The following is a 22,066-nucleotide window of genomic DNA, read 5'->3' as shown; positions in this document are numbered from 1 at the left end:
AACACCATTAAAACATAGAACTTATACCTTTAGCGTGTTTCCAGAATTTTACTGAAGGCTTATAAAAATAAATGTACTTAGGAAACAAATATTTGGTCAATGCTATTATCCAATATGAAGACAATGGTATAAACCAAAGAGGAGAAAGAAGACAATGGAAGGCCAGGAAAGCAGAGAAAGAAAATGAAGAGCAGTTGTCAAAGGGGAGAGTGATTAGCTACCAGTCAGAGATCCCTTAACACGGTCAAAGCAGCCCCTCTCAGATGCTTAGACTGTGAGTCCCAAGTGGGAAAGGGACTGTGTCCAAACCAATTAATTTGTATCTACCCCAGAGCTTAGAACAATGCTTGGCACATAGTAAGTGCTTAACAGATACCACCATCATAATAATAATAATTCATGCCCTTGGAGGCCCCATAGGGGTGGATTTCACTGAAGAGAAGAATGACCCAGCATGGCCTAGTGGATGGATCTTGGGCCTGGGAGCCAGAAGGACCTGGGTTCTGCCACTTATCTGCTGTGGGACCTTGGGCAAGCCACTGAACTTCTCTGTGCCTCAGTCATCTCATTGGGAAAATGGGGACTAAGACTGTGAGCTCCATGTGGGAGTGGGACTGTGTTCAACCTGATTAGCTTGTATCTACCCCAGTGCTTAGTACAGTGCCTGGCACATAGTAAGCACTTAAATACCATTCAAAAAAAAGAGAGAAAGAGAGAGAGACCCCAGGGGATATCTACTTCACAGCTCCAGACTCCTAAGTCTTCCCGGACAACCATGGAGGCCATCTGATGTCTTGTGCTCCACTTATTCCTCCAGTGCCCTAACAAGCCCTGCTAGAATTTTAATAGTTCATTCATTCATTCATTCAATCGTATTTATTGAGCGCTTGCTATGTGCAGAGCTCTGTACTAAGCGCTTGGGAAGTACAGCTCCCTGAAGCCTGTTCTTTGCTGGGGCTGAGATTGGATTTATGTGGTGTGGGTCCAGAGGGGGCCCACCTCCTCTCACTGGGTTACATGTGATGTATGAATTGGGGATGGGAATAAGGATTAATCAGAAACTCCAGCCTGGTCTGAGTATTATGTATGTCTTCCTAGGTCTCCCTCTTTTCTGGACCTCAGCAAGACGCAGAGGATTTTCCTTGTGTGATGTGGCGGAGCTGCTGTGTAAGAATCCGGCCAAGATGAGTGGACTGGGACTGAGGAAAGGATCCCTGTTGCCAGGACTGGATGCCGATTTGGTGATCTGGGATCCAGATGGAGAGTTCCAGGTAACTAGAGAGTCAAATTGTGTAGGAATGCAAGGGGTAATTGTACTTAGAACAGTGAGCACAAAGCTGTCTCCTCCCACCCCCTACTAGATTGAATAGTCCTTGAGTGCACAGATGATGGTTTTTTCACTGCACTTTTGCAAGTTCTTAGTACAGTTCTCTGCATATCTGCACATAGTAGATTGTAAAGTCTTCAAGGGCAAGGATCCTCTCTCCTATGTATTTAGTATAGTGCTCTGCACACAATAAGCACTTAGTGTGGAAAGGCAACTGTGCCTTTTTAATGAAAATTGTTACTTCTTTAGTGAAGTGAACAGTTGACACTGTTACATGTCATATTGTTGTCTAATGCTGTCGAGTTGTGTCCAACCCATAGCAACACCATGGACACATCTCTCCCAGAACGCCCCACCTCCATCTGCAATCGTTCCAGTAGCGCATCCAGAGAGTTTCCTTGGTAAAAATCGGGAAGTGGTTTACCATTCCCTCATTCCATTTCATGAAGTAAACTTGAGTCTCCACCCTTGACTCTCTTCCATGCTGCTGCTGCCCAGCAAAGGGGAGTTTTGGCTTGAATTAGATCGCCTTCCACTCTTTAGTCACTAGTCAAGCTGGGAATGGAATGGATATGCCTCTGCTTGACTCTCCCTCCCATATTCAAAACTGGTAGAGTACTGGAAACTCTCCAGGTGCTACCCTGAGAGGTGGTCATATTACACTCTCCCAAGTGCTCAGTATAGTGCTTTGCACATGGTAAGTGCTCAGTAAATATGATTGAATTAATGGATGACATCGCATCCTGGATCATACAGGGACACTGGCCCCACTGTACAAAATGAAGAGTAGAGCAGAGAATTATCCAGTTCTTTTTTCCCCTATGTACAGTCATCAATGCCCTAGCGTGGCAGGAGAGTTTGTGTACGTTGATGAAGCAGTGTGGCTCAATGGAACGAGCGCAGGCTTTGGAATCAGAGGTCATGGGTTCAAATCCCAGCAGCGCCAATTGTCAGCTTTGTGACCTTGGGCAAGTCACAACTTCTCTGGGCCTCAGTTACCTCATCTGTAAAATGGGGATTAAGACTGTGAACCCCCCGTGGGACAACCTGATCACTTGGTAACCTCCCCAGCACTTAGAACAGTGCTTTGCACATAGTAAGCACTTAATAAATGCCATTATTATTATTATTATTACTATTATTATGAAGCTTAGAACTATGCCAAATGGGATTACCCATAATGGAAAGGTGTAAACTGAAGTGTCACACAAAGTCGATTTAATTGTGCTGGGCAGCAGCGCAAGGCTCAAGTCAAAGGCTCAAATGATCAAAGTGTTGATCAAAGACTCAAGTTTTTACTGCGCTGAAGAAGGCAATGGAAAACCACTTCCGTATCTTTACTAATAAACCTCTTGGGGTACAAATACCAGAATGACTTTAGGACAGAAGATGGGACCTTCTGAAGAGTGGCTATGGGTCAGAAACGACTCAGTGGCATTTGAGGAAGAACAAGGAGAGACAGTGATCCCAAGTGGACTTGGTGGGTTTAAACTGTTCAGCTGAACCATCCACATTAGCAAACCGAACTGAACAATGAGCAAGTCTCACCTACACTTCACTAAAGCCAAGCATTGAAAAAGAGTAGCCATTTGGAAATTCTGGCAGCCCATTCAGCAAATATGGAGCCTTATATGTGGTCATATTGAAAAACTAGAATATCTAATTGGGGCGGGAGGGAGTAATTGGGGAAATTCTGAATGGCTTGATTAATAATGTCTCCATTCCATTAAAGAACTCAGGAACGGAGGGCCAAGGCCATTTCTACCTCTTGTCCGTGTATTTTTTTCCCAGTATTTACCCATCGTAATCATAACTGTGGCATTTGTTAAGCTCTTACTATGTGCCAATTCCTGTACTGAACACTGAGGTAGACACAATATAATCAGGTCAGCACAGTTCCTGTCCCACATGGGGCTCACAATCTAAGTAGTCTTTAAATAAATGCTACTCCTATACAGCAGATGTAACTCTGAGCCTCACTGTTATTTCTATTTTCTCTTTCATTCCAGGTGACTGAAAATATGATTCAGCACAAACACAAGGTAATGAAGTACTTATATTAAAGGAGGAAATTGCTGTTTCTAAGGTTTCCCTGTGAAAGGCACTACACCAGGTTTTCCCAATTTTCAAGGTGTTGCTTTAAAGGAGCTAACTGTCACTATTTGGCTCATTTTACCAATTAGGTGAATATATGTCCTTTCCCCTGCAGAAATGACTTCAGAAGCTGTGTTTTTCTCCAGTCCTGCTATGCAAGGATGGGCATTTTAAAGCACTCGTGAAGCACAAAAACCATGTACCATTAAAAGAAAAAAAAAGTAGGGAATGGTGGAGACTGAGGAAATAACAGGCTAAGTAAGAGGGGCCCGAAGGTCTATATGTGGCTAGAAATCAAAGCAGTTCAGTATTTGCAGATTAGTTTTGATGGGAAGCATGGCTCACAGATTTAAAAAAAGCCTGTGTCAACCTGGCAGAAGTAACTATTAAATGAAGCCAAAACTTATCATCTCTATCTCCCTTTAGTGAGGAGAGCAGAGGGACTTTTTTTATTATTAAGGTTGTGATCCTATGCTTGTAGATTGTAAGCAAACTTACCTTTGTGCTCTCATTATCAACATCATGATGATAATAATATCTAAGTGCTTACTATGTGCCAAGCACTATGCTAGTGAGGAGGTAGATGCAAGGTAATCAGATCAGATACAGCCCCTGTCCCATATAGAGCTCACAAACTAAAAGAGAGGGAGAATAGGTATCAAACACCCAATTTAAAGATGAGGAAACACACAGAGAAGTTCAACCACTTGCCGTGTGTGCTTGGGTAGTAGAGGGAAATATTGAAGGTGGAAGGGGAACTAGAGGAGAAGTGGGGAGAAGGAGCAGGAGAAAGCAGAGAAAAAATGGAAGGAAAGGAAAACGGGAAAAAAATGATTTAGATAGGGAAAGATTAATCACCTGACTCCAAACCCAATCTCATGTTTCCATCTCACCAAGGAAATCCACCTTTCATCCCTCCCACTGCAGTTTAAGTTAATTTCCTCTTCTTTTGGTTTTCCTCAGAGAGGAGGAATGTAACCATTTTTCAATGACATCGCTTGTATTTGAAGACTACAAAAAAGCACCCCTCTACCTTCTCTTCTGAAGGCTAAACTATCCTAAGTCCTTTTCTGTGGCATAGTTTTAATTTTCCTTTTGTTTGTAATGCACCCTCAAACCCCTCTCAAATTAGGAAGCCTCAAACTGGAAATATATTCTTGTAAAAGTCTGAGTGTGGGGTTAGTATAAAGGAATAAAAGATTAGGACACAAAAGAGAAATCAGTGCCAGACACTGTAAATTTTAAGCATGAAAGTACAATAAGGGACAACCTTTTGTTGTGTACAGTGGGATCAGGACTATTTTGATCTATTCAGCCATACCCACTCTTACATGAACTTCTCCCTTAGTGCTGTCTTCTTCAAATATGAAAGATAACTAACCACAAAGAAAATTATTTCAGGGATCCTATACTCTTCACAATTCTTTTCCTTATTTGTTTAGCCCTGTTTTACTAATGAATCCCCTCCCCTAGATTGAGGATGGAATAGAGGGTAAGCTCATTATGGGCAAGGGATGTGTCCGCTAATTCTTTTGTATTGTATTCTCCCAAGCACTTAGTACAGTGCTCGGCACATGGTAAGTGCTCAAGAAATGCCAATGATAGATTGATATTTTTCCTCCCAACAATATTTGCTGTCCCAATCAGAGAGAGCATATGGGGCTAGTTATCAGTCATATTTATTGAGCACTTACCATGAGAGCACTGTACTTGGCACTTGGAAGAGCACAATATAAAAGAGTTGGTAGAAACGTTCCCTGCCCAAATAAGCTTGGATCACTGACGCAACTCAATGTGGCATTGTTTATATTCTTAAGATTTTCTCAGAATAATAATAATTGTGGTATTGGGTAAGCACTTACTATGTTCCAAGCACTGTACTAAATGCTGGGAAGATACAAAAATGATCAAGTTGGATGCAGTCCCTATCCCAAATAGTCAAAGTAGGAGGGGGAACAGGTATTGAATCCCCATTTTTACAGAGGAAGAAACTGAGGCATGGAACAGTTAAGTGACTTGCCCAAGGTCACACAGCAGACAAGTGGCAGAGCCAGGCTTAAAATGCATCTTTTGATTCCAGGCCTGTGTTCTCTCCTCTACAACATGCTGCCTCACCAGATTAGGAGGACTCTTGGTCTTCCAGATAATTTTTGTCTCCGGTCCCTTTATCCTGCCTTTCTAAAGATAACCCTGACATGGAGGAACAATCAGTCCAGCTGAATAAATCTTCTTCTGTATCCTGCTGAATGTGAAACTGCCATAACCTCACAAAAGAATAATTTTTTCTCTCACTTTCTTTTATTTGTCTGACCCACAGCTGACCCCGTACCTTGGATTCCACCTCCAGGGAAAGGTTTTCGCCACTATCTTACGTGGCAGGCTCATCTATATGAATGGGAAGTTCACCTCCACTGCTCAAGGTGACGTACTTCTAGTGCAAAACAAGATGCCTGAAAAAACTGCCATATCCTATGACTAAAGGGATATTTGCAGACGGTGATGTGAAAATGGCCACCATATTCAATCGTATTTATTGAGCGCTTACTGTGTGCAGAGCACTGTACTAAGTGCTTGGGAAGTACAAGTTGGCAACATATAGAGACGGTCCCTACCCAACAACAGGCTCAGAGTCTAGAAGGGGAGACAGACAACAAAACAAAATATATTAACAAATAGAATAGTAAATATGTCCAAGTAAAATAAATAGAGTAATAAATCTGTACAAACATATATACTGGTGCTGTGGGGAGGGGAAGGAGGTAGGGCGGGGGGATGGGGAAGGGGAGAGGAAGGAGGGGGCTCAGTCTGGGAAGGCCTCCTGGAGGAGAAGTCAGTCAAAGTCTCAGGTTGGGCTGAGTGGATGGAAAGAGAAGAAAGTTTTTGGAGAATGAAATCCAAAAGAAATCAGTGGAGGTCTAAAATAAAAATCAAGCAACTATAAGGGCCAACTTTTCATTTAGAGTACTGGGCAAGAAAGGTGGGGTTTGGGGATTTTTTTTGTTTTTTGTAATGATATTTTACCCCAGTGCTTAGAACAATATTTGGCCGATACAATAATAATAATAATAACAATAATTGTTGAGCACTAAGTATGTGCCAAGCAACACTGGGGTATATACAAGATAATCAGGCCAGACACAAATCCCTGTCTCACTGGGGGCTCACGGTCTAAGTAAGAGGAAATAGGATTTCATCCCCTGTGCACTAGATTTTGGACTTACCCAAGGTCAAACAGCAAGCAAATGGCAGAGCCAGGACTAAAATCCACATCTTCCGACTCCCAAGCCTGTGCTCTTTATTCTAGGTCACACAGCTTTTAGTGGAGAGCAGGCATGGCGAGAGGAGTTGAGGCTGGGTGAGGAAAGTGGGTTGGCAAAGCAGTAATGGATCAGAAAAGCATAATTTGTCACCCTTGGGACATTCTAAGATCCTTTTAGCTCCACTTGGAAGCTCCCTGATTTTGTCAGTTTAAATGAGTGAAGCTGAGTTGAGCCCTGAAAGGTGGGTTGGCGCTAACATCCAGGAATGGAACGAACGAAAATGAGGCCCTGTGCTCTCATTCCTCTTCCTTTCATGTTGGCTTTAATGTAAATATGTTTCTTGACCTTTGGAAAACTAATAAATGCCATCATTATTATTATTATTATTATTATTATTATTTTGAGGCAAGTCGCAGGTAAGAAGCAAGAAGGGAAGAGAGGAGAGTGGATTGACGAGAAGGGTGCATTCCAACTTCTAGACTGTGAGCTCTTTGTGGGCAGGAATGTGTCTGTTTGTTGTTACATTGTACTCTCCCAACTGTTTAGTACAGTGCTTTGTACACAATAAATGTTCAAGAAATAGGATTGAATGAATGACCTAGACAGAAATGTGGAGTTGAACACCATATGCTATACACAACAAAATCACAGCTAAAAAAATCAACCAAGCAACATCGACAAGAATAATGTGCCAAGAGAAAAGTTCACGCAAGTCAGAAGTTTAGATAAAAATCTGACTCCATGTTTTTCCGCAAATGAAAAGTGTTTAATAAACAAAAAAGCAAATTCTATTAAAGTCGTTGTGCCGATTGCATTGTGATCCTTTGATCTTCACATGGAATTTCTCTGCTGACACTGGCAGAGCCAGAGTGCTCTGTCTTTTAATTTCAGACAAGGGAGGAAGGTGCAGAACCACTTGGGGGAGAGTGATTCTTTTGGATAAAATTCCCAGTACAATTAGGCAAAACTCCATTGAGGACCAGCAAGCCAAAGCTAGATTGATATTCAGACATTTTCTTCAAACGGAGAAACTGCCTAGATTTCACTAAAGATCAGAGAAAGTGTGATGGGATTTTCACAGAGAAGATGCATTTCCTAGGATGCTACATTGTGCAGGAGCTAGAGCCCAGAGCATCATGGAATAGAAGTCTGGCATGAGGACAGATAAACTGGGATCCTTCAGGGGCTGAGGAACTTCTACTCCTCTTCCCTTCAGCTGCCATCAGGATTTGGCCATTTCTCTGACTCTCCTACCTTCACAGAGCTTGGAAGTGTCATAAAGATTCTTGGAGTGATCCTCTAATCATCCCTCTCATTCAATCCACATATTCAATCTGTCACCGAATCCTGTCAGTTCAACCATCACAACATCGCTACAATCTACAATTTCCTCTCCAGACTGCTACCACATTAATCCAAACACTTATCCTATCCCACCTTGATTACTGCTTCAGCCTCCATGCTGACCTCCCTGCCTCCTGTCTCTCCCTACTCCAGTCCATATTTCACTCTTTTGACCCGATTATTTTTCTATAAAAATGTCCAGTCCGTGTTTCCCCCCTCTTCAAGAACCTCCAGTGGTTGCCCAGCCACCTCCGCATCAAACAGAAACAGAGGAGGCAGAACTGAATTTAGTCAGTTTCAGAACTTATTATTATTAATAATCATCTTATTTATTGAGTGCTTACCATACGCAAAGCATTGTACTGAACACTTGGAAGAGTGTAATAGAACATCAAATGCAGCGTGGCTCAGTGGAAAGAGCATGGGCTTTGGAGTCAGACGTCATGAGTTTGAATCCATGCCTGCTGTGTGACCTTGGGCAAGTCACTTAACTTCTCTGAGCCTCAGTTCCCTCATCTGTAAAACGGGGGTTAAGACTGTGAGCCCCACGTGGGACAACCTGATCACCCTGTATCCCCCCAGTGCTTAGAACAGTGCTTTGCACATAGTAAGCGCTTAACAAATGCCATCATTATTATTATTATTATTCCTTGCCCACAACAAGCTCACTTAATAGTTCTGATGATGAGCTTGCTAGTATTAAATGAAATGAATTATGAGTTTATCCCTGAATGAGTTTAATTCCACCCCAGAAGTCTCCTTAAGCTCTGGCATTAAGTAGACTTAATGCCAGAGCTTAAGAAAGAGTGGAGCACAAAATTCACCCCCTTCCCCATGCATGGCTCTCCCCTCCAGAGTTTTATTTGGAATAAAGTTTCCATCTCTTCCATATTGTGCCTCAGCCCTTTCAACCTGTGACCTCCCTGTCTGTGCCGCCTCTCGTCTGTGGCTCATGGGGCTTTGCTCCCACTCTGCCCTAGGCACTGTGGGCCATCTTCCAGAGCCTTAAGACACTGTTGATGGCACCCTGCCCCTCTCCACTGGGCTGCCACTCCTCCGGATACCTGCCCCAACCTCATCACGGCTCTCAAGCCCTCCGGCGTCCTCCTCTTCCTTACCACCATGCTGCTTTCCCAAGATCCAACACTGGCTTTCCTCCGCGTTACTGAAAAATCTCCATCCACCCCCGACGACCTTCCACCATCCCAGAGGGATGGAGAAAAGCAGCCCCAGACTGGCACCGCCGCCACAGAACCTCAGCAAGATGGTGGTGGTGATTGTGGCTGCCACTATCATTCAGGCAGACTGCTAGGCCAATCCAGCATAATAATGATAATAATAATAATATCTGCAGTATGTTAAGCACTTACTATGTGCCAATCACTGTACTAAGCGACGGGGTGCATACAAGCAAATCAGAGTTGGACACAGTCCCTGTCCCATATGGGGCTAACAGTCTAAATTATGCTAAGATTATTGCCAAAAGAAGCAGATGAGATTAAAAAAAAAACTCTAAGCAAATCAATATGCCTTTATCTGTTTGGTCCCAAATTAAGACTGTGCTCTAGTTATTTTATTTTGTTAATATGTTTTGTTTTGTTGTCTGTCTCCCCCCTTCTAGACTGTGAGCCCGCTGTTGGGTAGGGACTGTCTCTATATGTTGCCAACTTGTACTTCCCAAGTGCTTAGTACAGTGCTCTGCACACAGTAAGCGCTCAATAAATACGATTGAATGAATGAATGAATTTACAGTTGAGGTAACTAAGGCCCAGAGAAGGGAAGTGACTTACCAGAGGTCCCACGGCAGACAAGTAGTGTCTGCTTGAAGCAGCATGAAGCACAAGAAGCAGCAAAGCTCAGTGGAAAGAGCTTGGGCTTTGGAATCAGAGGCCATGGGTTCAAATCCCGGCTCCACCAATTGTCGGCTGGGTGACTTTGGGCAAGTCACTTCACTTCTCTGGGCCTCAGTTACCTCATCTGTAAAATCGGGATGAAGACTGTGAGCCCCCCGTGGGACAACCTGGTCACCTTGTAACCCACCAGTGCTTAGAACAGTGCTCTGCACATAGTAAGCACTTAATAAATGCCATTATTATTATTATTATTATTAAGTTGTGGAACTGGAATTAGAACCCATGACCTTTACTGCTCAAGAGGCAGTGTGGCCTAGTCAAAAGAGCAGAGGTCTGGGAATTAGAAAACCTGGTTCTAATCCCACCTCCATTACTTGCCTGCTGTGGGACCTTAGACAGGTCATTTAACTTCTCTGTGCCTCAGTTTCCTTATTTATACAATGGGGATCTATATCTGTTCTTTCCCCTTGGATTGTGAACCTCTTGTGGGAAAGGGACTCTCTTTGTCTCCCCTTCTAGACTGTAAACTCATTGTGGGCAGGGAATGTGTCTGCTTATTGTTATATTGTGCTCTCCCAAGCGCTTTGTACAGTTCTCTGCACACAGTCAGCACTCAATAAATACGATTGACTGACTGACTGCTGCTGAGGCAATCACTGTGGACTCCGCACAACGAGGAGCCTGAAATTCTGCTCCTCTAGCTCCAGTACCTCAGTGAGCTTTCTTTTTTGTCTTCATGTTGTGTTTGCATCTCTCCTTATGTCTGTCACTAGTCCCCTCTCCCCTTTTTTATTTTTAGATTGAGCCTCCCGAGGAATAGGGGCCATGTCCAATTCCCAACTGCTTTTTTTTTAATTATTATCACTATTAAATATGCACTGAGATCAGACATAGATTCTTCTTGTGTCTTTTAAATCGGGTGAACCTGCTTATCCACTGGATGTCAGTATTTCTCCATGTGAATGCTGTACTCTGTCTTTGGATTCATCCGACTCACTGTTTTCTTGGCAGTTGCCAGAGACATTTAGAATTTCATAAGCTAGGGTACTCCTCTGTTTTACACCATCCAGAAATCCAACCTACTCAGTTAGATCCAGTGAAGTTAGATCCAGTGAATTAGAAGCAACGCGGCTCAATGGAAAGAGCGCGGGCTTTGGAGTCATTCATTCATTCATTCAATCGTATTTATCGCCAGAGTCAGAGGTCATGGGTTCAAATTCCTGCTCCGCCAATTGTCAGCTGTGTGACTTTGGGCAAGTCACTTCACTTCTCTGTGCCTCAGTTCCCTCATCTGTAAAATGGGGATTAAGACTGTGAGCCCCCCGTGGGACAACCTGATCACCGTGTTACCACCCCAGCTCTTAGAACAGTGGTTTGAACGTAGTAAGTGCTTAATAACTGCCATTATTAATTAAGTTCTGCCCTGGCAAATTCTAATGTGGATTCTCCAATTCTAGTCCTTAAGACTCTGATCCCCTTGTGGAACAGGGACTGAGATTGATCTAATTATACCCCAGTGTTCAGTACAGTGTTTAGCCCATAGGAAGCACAGTGAAGCAGCATGGTCTAGTGGGAAAAGAATGAAATTGGGAGTCAGAGAACCTGGATCCCAGCTCTGCAACTTGCCTGTTGTGTGACCTTGGGCAAGTCACTTAACTTTGCTATGCCTGAGTTTCCTCAATTGGATAATGGGGATTCACTTCTTGCTCTCCCTCAATCATATTTACTGAGTTGCTTCCTGTGTGCAGAGACCTTTACTAAGCACCTGGGAGAATACAATCATCATCATCATCAATTGTATTTATTGAGTGCTTGCAGAGCACTGTACTAAGCGCTTGGGAAGTACAAATTATAGCAGACGAGTCCCATGTGGGAAAGGACTGTGTCTACCCTGAATGATTCGTATTTACCTCAACTCGTAGAACAGTGCTTAACACAGAGCCAGCTCTTAACACCACCACAATGAAGCATATTACAAAACAATGCAATTTTATCATTAGGAACTGGTGCAATGATCAAATTTTCACCACAGTTCTGGTCTCTGAAAAGTTGGATGCAGTCAAGACTGGCTTTGTGTACCTTTCCCCCCCGTCAGCAACTCTGCTGTTGACATCCTGTGTGAAATCTGTCCTTATCAGGGTCCTGAACTGTGGGTGAAGGTAAGTTGTGGATAGTGACAAATCCAGATCAAAAGGCCAAAGGCTGATTTAGAGATCATTTAGCCTGAAACTCAAATCAATGTTGCCACCACATCAAAATTGATATCAGAGAGAAAAGAAAAAATTTAGAAGCTGTCGTTAACTAGCCCCAAGTGACTCCTTTCCCCTCCCCAACTACAAAAAAACCCATGAATTTCTTTGGAAAAAAAGACATCACTGGTTTTGTGGGCCTTAAAAATGAAAGTGAGTTGGGGGGAGCCATAGGAGAAATCATCGTAAATTCTACAATACAATTCATTATTATTCTAAATACATAGTACATAATAATGATAATGGTACTTATTAAGTGCTTAACATGGGCCACAGTGCTAAGTAAGCACTGGAGTAGATTCATTACCATCACATCAGAACCAGTTCCTGTCCTCCTTGAGGCTTACAATCTAAAAATGGAGAACAGAAGAGGAAACTGAGCCACAAAAAAATTAAGTGACTTGCCTAAGGTCACACAATAAACAAAATGGTAAGACAGGATTAGAACTCAAGTCTTCGGACTCCCAGTCCTGGATTCTTTCCACTAGGCCATCCCGCTTCTTATTTCATCAATCAGTGACATTTACTAGGTATTTATTAATAATAATAATAATAATGGCATTTGTTAAGTGCTTACTATGTGCAGAGCACTGTTCTAAGCACTGGGGGGGATACAAGGTGATCAGGTTGTCCCACTTGGGGCTCACAGTCTTAATCCCCATTTTACAGATGAGGTAACTGAGGCTCAGAGAAGTTAAGTCACTTGTCCAAGGTCACACAGCAGACATGTGGTGGAGGCGGGATTCGAACCCATGACCTCTGACTCCAAAGCCCAGGCTGTTTTCCACTGAGCCACGCTGCTTCTCAGCGTGTGTGCAGAGCACTCCATTCATTCACTCAATCATATTTATGCAGCGCTTACTGTTTGCAAAGCACCGTTCTAAGAGCTTGGGCAAATACAACAAAGCCGAGTTGGTAGACCCATTCTCTCCTCACCAGGAGGCACACATTAAAAATAAATTATGGATATGTTCAAATGTGATGTGGGGTAAATATCAAGTGCTTAAAGGGTATAGATCCAACTGCATAGGTGATGCAGAACAAAGAGGGAGTAGGGAAAATAAAGGCTAAGTTGGGAAAGGCCTCTTGGAGGAGGTGTGATTTTCATAAAGCTTTGGAAGTGGGGAGAGTGGTGGCCTGCCTTATATAAGAGGGGGTAAGAGTTCAGGCCAGAGGGAGGCTGTGAGCAAGGGTCTGACGGTGAGATAAATTAAATCTAAGCACAGTGAGTAGGTTATGAGGGGGCGAGTTGATTGAAAGCTTTAAAAAGCACGGGAAGAAATTTCTGTTTGATGTGAAGATGGATGGGCAACCACCAAGGAAGTTCTTGAGTTGTGGGGAGATGTGAACGGAACACTATCTTAGAAAGACAACATGGGCAGCAGAGTGAAGTAAAGCCTGGAGTGGGGAGAGAGAGTCAGGGAGGCCAGCAGAGGCTGATGCAGTAATCAAGGTGGGGTATGATCAGTGTTTGGATCAGCATATTAGAAGTTTGGATGAAGAGAAGAGGGCAGATTTAAGCAATGTTGTCAAAGAAGAACAAACACGATTTGGTGACGGATTGAATACGTGGGTTGAATGAGAGAGCAAAGTCGAGAATATAATGCCAAGGTGAAACAGGAAGGATAGTGGTGGATAGTGGGATAGTGGATAGTGGTGGATGGGAAAGTAATGGGAAGACAGGGTTTGGGTGGGAAGAGGAGGAGTTCCATTTTGGACATATTAAGTTCGAAGTGTCGGCAGGACATCCAAATGGAGATGTCCTAAGGCAGGAGGAATTGCAAGGCTGCAGAAAAGGAGAGAGGTCAGGGCTGGAGATGGAAATTTGGGAATCATATGGATGGATGGCTAAGAAGTGGGCCGTGAAAAGTGAGTACTCACAAAGTACAGTACAAACGGTGGTGATAGACATCTTGGCAGATGTGAAAATGACTCCAGCCTTCTCTGCAGCCTCATCTTTCTGATTGCAGGAAATGGCTCTGTGCCTCAGGTACCTCAGAGGCCCAGAGAAGTGAAGTGACTTGCAGACAAGTGGTAAAGCCAGGATTAGAATAATAATAATGATGATGATGTTATTTATTAAGCGTTTACTATGCGCAAAGCACTGTTCTAAGCACTGGGGAGGTTACAAGGTGATCATGTTGTCCCATGGGGGGGCTCACAGTCTTAATCCTCATTTTACAGATGAGGGAACTGAGGCACAGAGAAGTTAAGTGACATGCCCAAAGTCACACAGCTGACAATTGGTGGAGTCAGGATTTGAACCCATGACCTCTGACTCCAAAGCCCGGGCTCTTTCCACTGAGCCACGCTGCTTCTCTGGTCCTTTTGACTCCCAAGTCCATGCTTTATCCACTAGGCCATGATTAATGCTATGTGTCTCATGTGGGACATTGACTGTGTCCAACCTGATTAGCTTGTACCTACCCCCGTGCTTTGTTCAGAGCATGGCACATAGTAAGCACTTAAATACCATTAAAAAAAACAAACGAGCCTCTCTGAGAATATTTACTCAGCCCAGGGAAAGAAGTCTGGACTATGAAGTAAAGGCAAATGTAAACACAAATTAAATGATTTCAAAAACTATGACCACAGCAATCATTTCAGACCAATCATGCTGCCAGCTGGGTCAGAAATGAAATAAAGCCCTTTTTGGAAAAATAGTTTCCTGAAATCCCGGAGCCAGAGGCATCTCGGACAACCATTACTACTGAACAAGCCTTATTGTGTTCTGAGGATTAATTTGCCCCCTCCAGGAGGCTGGAGGACAGGGGAGCAGCTGCATTCCTCAATCTGTTTCCATTTTAGAGTATTCGTGGACATTTGGGGGTTGAAAAAAAGGGCTGAATTGATGACCTCTGAGGTTCAAATCCTCTTCTGACAGACAAGCCCAGGACCAATCGTCACAGAATTCCCTCTGGGAATTTAAACCCTGAGCCGAGCAGACACACGCAAGACAAGCCTGCCTTTAGACCCTAGCCTCGGTTGGAAACTGGCAGTGTCCACACTGATAATTTTGATGTTGACACATGGTGTAAAGAGTTGATGGAAGACCACAAAGTTAACTGGCAGTAAAGTCAACAATCTTCCAGCCAGCAATAATAGTCACCGAACTATCACAGCGGCCTGCTTATCTGAAACAGAGAGCTTGATCGTAGAAGTTGAGAACAAATGTGGAGAAAATGAGCCCTAAATTAGAGATATGAATCAGCATCAGCAGCTATAAAAAAACAATAGAATAAGAGAATAAGTCTTGGACAAAATTATATCTTCCTGAATTTTTTAAAATCGTTTTTAAGTGCTTATTATGAGCACTAAACTAAATAGATGAGCACTATCTAATCCCGGCTCCGCCGCTTGTCAGCTGTGTGACTTTGGGCAAGTCACTTCACTTCTCTGTGCCTCAGTTCCCTCATCCGTAAAATGGGAATGAAGACTGTGAGCCCCAAGTGGGACAACCTGATTACCTTGTATCCCCCCAGCACTTAGAACAGTGCTTGGCACATAGTAAACACTTAACAAATACCATCATTATTATTATGAGCCAGGCACTGTACTAAGTGCTAGGGAGATACAAGATAATCAGATGGACACAGTACACATCCCATCTGGGGCTCACAGTCTTAATTCCCGTTCTACAGATGAGGTAGTTGAAGTACAGAGAGGTTGAGTGACTTGCCCAAAGTCACACAGCAGAGAAGTCGTTGAGTCGGAATTAGAACTCAGGCCCTCTTACTCGCAGCTCTGTACTTTATCCATTAGGCCACGCTGCTTCTCTGTATTTTTAATAACAGCCCCCATCTCCCATCCCTCCAGGCAGGGTAGCCAACTCAACCTTCTTCAGTTCGATAGTCTAAAAGCCTTCCAAATAATAACAACAACAAGTGTGGTATTTGTTAACTGCTTACTGGGTGCTGGGAACTGTACTAAGTGCTGAGGCGGATACAAGCGAATCAAGTTGGACACAGTCCCAATCTCAATCCCCATTTTACAGATATTGATTCCTGTTTACTTGTTTTGAGGTGTATATATCTATAATTCTATTTATTTATATTGCCGCCTGTTTACTTGTTTTGATATCTGTGTCCCCCTTTCCAGACTGTAAGCCCAGTGTGGGCAGGGATTGTCTCTCTGCTGAATTGTACTTTCCAATCACTTAGTACAATGCTCTGCACACAGTAAGCGCTCAATAAATACAATTGAATGAATGAATGAATGAGGTAACAGGCACAGAGAAGTGAAGTGACTTACCCAAGTTCCCACAGCAGACAATAGCATTTTTAATATTCCCAAAATAAGACTAGAGGAAAATTTCCCAAATACAGTTGGTCTCAATTGTTGAGTCATCTGAAATTCAATTTGTTCATCGGGGACTGAATGACCAAATTTACTTCTCGTATCCAGTCAGAGGTCTGTGTAACCTCTGAAACTCCAAATGGGCAGGCTGAAGACAGAGGAGATTTGGAGTAGGATGGCGGAAGCATTTAACCATCAATCATATTTATTGATAATAATAATTTTGGTATTTGTTAAGCACTTACAATGTGCAAAGCACTGTTCTAAGTGCCGGGGAGGATACAAGGTGATCAGGTTGTCCCACGTGGGGCTCACAGTCTTCATCCCCATTTTCCACAAGAGGTAACTGAGGCACAGAGAAGTGAAGTGACTTGCCCAAAGTCACACAGCTGACAATTGGCGGAGCCGGGATTTGAGCCCACGACCTCTGACTCCCAAGCCCGGTCTCTTTCCACTGAGCCACACCGCTTCTCAATGATGATGGCATTTGTTAAGTGCTTACTATGTGCAGAGCACTGTACTAAGAACTTGGCAAAGTATAGTATTAACAGAGGTGATAGACACATTCCCTGCTCACAGGGAATATGAGGTAGATACAGACATTAAATACATAAATTACAGTTATGTATGTAAGTGCTGTGGGGCTGAGGGAGGGGTGAATATAAGGTACAAATCCAAGTGACACTAATCCAAGTGACACAAATCCAAGTGACACATGCAGGAATGGGAGGAGAGGAAATGAGGGCTTAGTTGGGGAAGGCCTCTTGAAGGAGATGTGCTTTTAATAAGGCTTTGAATAATAATGATAACATTTGTTAAGCGCTTACTACATGCCAAACACTAAGTGAGGAGTTCCAGGCCAGAGGTAAGACAGAGGCGAGGGGTTAGTGGTGAGGTAGATGCCATCAAGATGCAGTGAGTAGGTTGGCATTCCGACTTGTACTTCCCAAGCACTTAGTACAGTGCTCTGCACATACTAAGTGCTCAATAAATATGATTGAATGAATGAATTAAAGGAGTGAAGTGTGAGCGCTGGATTGTAATAGGAATTAGTAGAAAAGCAACTTTGCTATATATCCCTGGCACACATCTTGAATCAATCAATCAATCAATCGTATTTATTGAGCACTTACTGTGTGCAGAGCACTGTACTAAGTGCTTGGGAAGTACAAGTTGGCAACATATAGAGACGGTCCCTACCCAACAGTGGGCTCACAGTCTTGAAGAGTGTCATTCATTCAGTTTATCATTCCACAGTATTAAGTGAGCATTCACTGCATGCAGAACACTGTATTACGTCTCAGAGAGAGCAGGCCACACACCCCAACTTTACACTGTCCCTGAGTGTGAACTATTTGATACTGAAGTGAAATTAAAGATGGCAAGGCAGCAAATTTAAAGGACCTAGCTGAAGGTTACTCAGAATGCAGTTCTCCATAGCACCTACAGAACCGAGATTCTGCTAGTGCTGAAGCTATTCTAGGGCATAAACTAAGAACTTTTGATAGCCACATGGGCCTTTTCCAGTTACTGGAGTACCACTTGGCAGAGATGACACAATGTGCGTGGTGCTGGGCAAGCCACTGTTACTGTAATCAATTCCTCTGCGCAGGTTCTTTTTCCTTAAAGTCTCAAGATGGAGGCTCATCCATCATTCCCAATAGGAGACTCCCTCATCATCATCATCTTCATCACTACTACAGTAACAATAATAATAATAATAATAATAATATTTATTAAGCACTTACTAAGCACTGTTCTAAGCACTGGAGGTGGGGGATACAAGGTGATCAGGTTGTCCCACGTGGGGCTGGTAAACTATGCCAAGAATTCTTAAGATAACTTCTAAAAAATCCACATCCCAACCAAGTTGGCAATTCATTCAACTGTAGAGAAGCAGCGTGGCTCAGTGAAAAGAACACAGGCTTGGGAGTCAGAGGTCATGGGTTCAAATCCCCACTCCGCCAATTGTCAGCTGGGTGACTTTGGGCAAGTCACTTCACTTCTCTGGGCCTCAGTTCCCTCATCTGGAAAATGAGGATGAAGACTGTGAGCCCCCCGTGGGACAACCTGATCACCTTGTAACCTCCCCAGCGCTTAGAATAGTGCTTAATAAATGTCATTATTATTATTATTATTATTTATTGAGCATTTACCATGCACAGAGCACTGAACTAAGCACTTGAGAAAGTGCAACACTAAACAGTGACATTCCCAGCCCACAACAATGTACCAGAGGTAGGCAAAGACCATTCTGCTCAATTACCTGAGGTGATCCTAATTCCAATTAGATTAGAAAATCGACTTGCTGATATAAATAGTATCCTCCTCCGTTGAAAGAGTTAAGGAAACTTCCAACAGGGCTAACTTATTCCCCATGAATAGTTTACACACTGAAAAAACTTTGGCTGTCTATACAGGCTGGAGGGAAAGCCTGAGGGGATGAATTAGGTAAACATGAAAAAGAACAAAGATTAGGGAGGATAAATCTGCAAATTTCAAAGCTCAAAATAAAACCACTCCACTGCAATAATCCTTCAGGGGCTAGGGCATGTCCTCATGGCCTAAGAAACGACGATACAGAGGATGGAACCTTAACAGGCTCTTTGTGATGTCAGGCAAGCAAGATCACTACCAGAATCCTTCAGTGATAATGCTCATGACAATGCCAAAACTCCGTCAGGGATACAATTCCTTCACCAACCTAAGACAGCTTTCATATTTAAATTCCTCTGAAAGGAAAAAACCCAAGATACAATCTAATGTGAATAATTCCATGTGGTGAGTGTGTTGCAGAGATTCCTTAATGCTTACTTAGTTCTTTATAAAATTCAGAGAGCCTAAGAGAGGTCAGTTGGAAGGAATTTCTTTGGTGTTTCCTGATTGAAGAAATAATCAGAGAACCTCAGCAGAGGAAATGAAATCTGATGGAGAAATGAGAGCACCCTTAAGCCATATACAGTCATGCTGAGATGAAGGATTATTTCCACTCTCCACTTTTCTAGGACGGTTCCAACTTTTTCCCCCAAGGACTTTTATTTTAAATGCCAGGTTAGTTCAGAGTAATTTGTGGATCATCCTCAATCCAAGATCTGAATAGAATTCCCACATCCTGATAGAGGTTCGCGAGAGGTTGATGGTTGCATGAAATTCACTGCCATTTTGATGTTTTCCATCATAGAATCATTATTATTATTTAGTAATGCAAACAGCCCTACCAACTGTGGGTCACCCAGGGCTTCTGTGACTCACTGAGCGTGGAATGTTTTTTTTGAGGGGAAAAAAAGCAGAGAGCTTGACAAGTCCATGATGGAAAAATTTGCCAGAGGGCCGAGGACAGGATGTTGTCTCTCCTTCTCTACTCAGCCTTGTGAGCTTAAAAGAGAAGAGTATATTGGGGAGTTCCTGAGTGGGCTTGTCCCCCATGGAGCTTGAATGGGGAAATTAATGTGGCATGCTTCAAGCCCTTAACAAAGGCAGGCGATGGGTTGTGGTTCTTGGCTGAAATCCCAATGGGGTATTTAGGGCTCCTGACAAACTTCCAAAGCCTAGAAGAGCTTCCTCTTTCCCCCACCCCTCTTTGGAGTTCCTTCCCTGAGACCAGTTCACTTCAGCAATTCCTGAAACGGAGCTGGAATAAGGATACCTTCCTCTGACATCTATGGAAAACCTGACATCCTGCGAGAATTTTAGCTGCATTAACATACATGGCCCGTGACATAAGGACCTTGTCTCAATTGGGCGAAAGTCTGCAGATTGTTAGTGCTTGGGGCCCTGGTTGGCAACAGTTTCATAGTGGGCAGAGGATTTTCTTCTAAAAGCCCAACTTGAAAAATTGCAAGTGACCCAGAAATAAAATACCTCTGGCTTATTTATAACCAACTGATTTTGAACTCCAGAAGGTTATTATAGGCTGTATATGAAAGTCGATAAAGTCCTGAGGTGGAACTAGCTCAGAATGAACATATCTAATCGTGAAATCCAAGCGCTTAGTACAGTGCTCTGCACACAGTAAGTGCTCAATAAATACAATTGATGATGAAATGTGGATACACTGCTTTTGGTATAACTATTCAATAAAAGAGCTGCAGAAGTGCACTCAAAGATTTTTTTCAGAATGATTCTTGTAGGTTGGTGTTCATGAACGCAGCGTGGCTTGGCGGAAAGAGTCCGGGCTTAGAAGTCGGAGGTCGTGGGTTCTAATCCCGACTCCGCCACTTGTCAGCTGTGTGACTTTGGGCAAGTCACTTCTCTTCTCTGTGCCTCAGTTACCCCATCTGTAAAATGGGGATTAAGACTGTGAGCCCCACATGGGACAATCTAATTACCTTGTATCTACCCAGTGCTTAGAACAGTGCTTGGCATATAGTAAGCGCTTAACAAATACCAGGATTATTATTATTATTATGAAATCAGTCTTTTTTTTTTCTCCAACCTAGGAGAGAATCAAGAAGCTGGAGGTTTATTTATCCAATTCTCCGGGTATAAGCAATATCATACAATTTGTACATATTCTATTTATTTTATTTTGTTAATATGTTTTGTTTTGTTCTCTGTCTCCCCCTTCTAGACTGTGAGCCCATTGATGGGTAGGGACCGTCTCTCTATGTTGCCAACCTGTACTTCCCAAGCGCTTAGTACAGTGCTTTGCACACAGTAAGCACTCAATAAATACGATTGAATGAAAGAATACAATACCTAAATCAGGTTATTTCATAATCTTATATTCTGTTGCTTCCCCTCTCTGTAATTTATTTTAATGTTGGCATTCCCTGCTAGATTGCAAACTCCTTGAATGCAGGAATTGTGTCTACCAACTTTATGGCACTCTCCAAAGGATTTACTGTGTTCAGAGCACTAGATTAAGCTTTTGGGAGAGTACAATTTAATTGACATGTTCCCTGTTCGATGAGCTTACAGTACCATTCACTGAAAGTAAGGACCAGCTGTGAAAGACATAGTGAAGAGGCAGAGACTAATGGTCATCATTGATTGAAAGGCCTGTCAAAAAGGGAATAGTAATATTGACCTGCTTCTCTGGGAGTTACAATGAACTATGAAGAAAAATAACGGTCAAATTATGTAAATCTAAAAGCTCCATGCAGGATAGTAACTGGAGTGTCTTTAGTGAGAACAAAAGTACAGAAATAATATACTGGCTCTGCTTGAATTCTGTGAAGAGCGAAGCATTGTGGCTTAGTGGAAAGAGCATGGGCTTGGGAGTCAGAGGACGTGGGTTCTAATTCCAGCTCCGCCACTTGTCTGCTGTGTGACCTTGGGCAAATCACTTCACTTCTCTGTGCCTCAGTTCCCTCAACTGTAAAATGGGGATTAAAAGTGTGAGCCCCATGTGGGACAACCTGATTACCCTGTATCTACCCCAGTGCTTAGAACAGTGCTTGGCACATAGTAAGTGTTTTACAAATACCATAATTATAAAATGTTATTAAACAAGGAGTTTGGATAGCTAGTTTTTTTGTTGGTTTTTTTTTTAAATGGTACATGCTCTTACTATATGCCAGGAACTAAACTCAGTGTTGGGGTAGCTACAAGTTAATTAGGTTGGACACGGTCTTAACCCCCATTTTACAGATGAAGTAACTGAGGCACAGAGAAGTTGTGACTTACGTGGTAGATACAAGT

At 42.9% G+C, this 22,066-nt stretch overlaps 1 protein-coding gene across 1 annotated transcript in view; it reads left to right on the top strand.

The window, feature by feature from the left end:
• The window catches only part of LOC119930958 (allantoinase, mitochondrial-like), a 34,910-nt gene extending 28,903 nt beyond the window's left edge, over positions 1-6,007 (top strand). The window contains exons 10-12 of the mRNA XM_038749775.1: positions 1,099-1,271; positions 3,337-3,369; positions 5,739-6,007. Coding sequence (XP_038605703.1) covers positions 1,099-1,271; positions 3,337-3,369; positions 5,739-5,900 — 368 coding nt within the window. The 3' untranslated portion in view covers positions 5,901-6,007. The remainder of the gene's footprint in view (positions 1-1,098; positions 1,272-3,336; positions 3,370-5,738) is intronic.
• The last annotated feature ends 16,059 nt before the right edge of the window (positions 6,008-22,066 follow it).

This window comes from Tachyglossus aculeatus, chromosome 7 (genome assembly GCF_015852505.1).
Source record: "Tachyglossus aculeatus isolate mTacAcu1 chromosome 7, mTacAcu1.pri, whole genome shotgun sequence".
Classification (NCBI taxonomy): Eukaryota; Metazoa; Chordata; class Mammalia; order Monotremata; family Tachyglossidae; genus Tachyglossus; species Tachyglossus aculeatus.
This window is presented reverse-complemented; position numbering and strand designations above follow the sequence as displayed.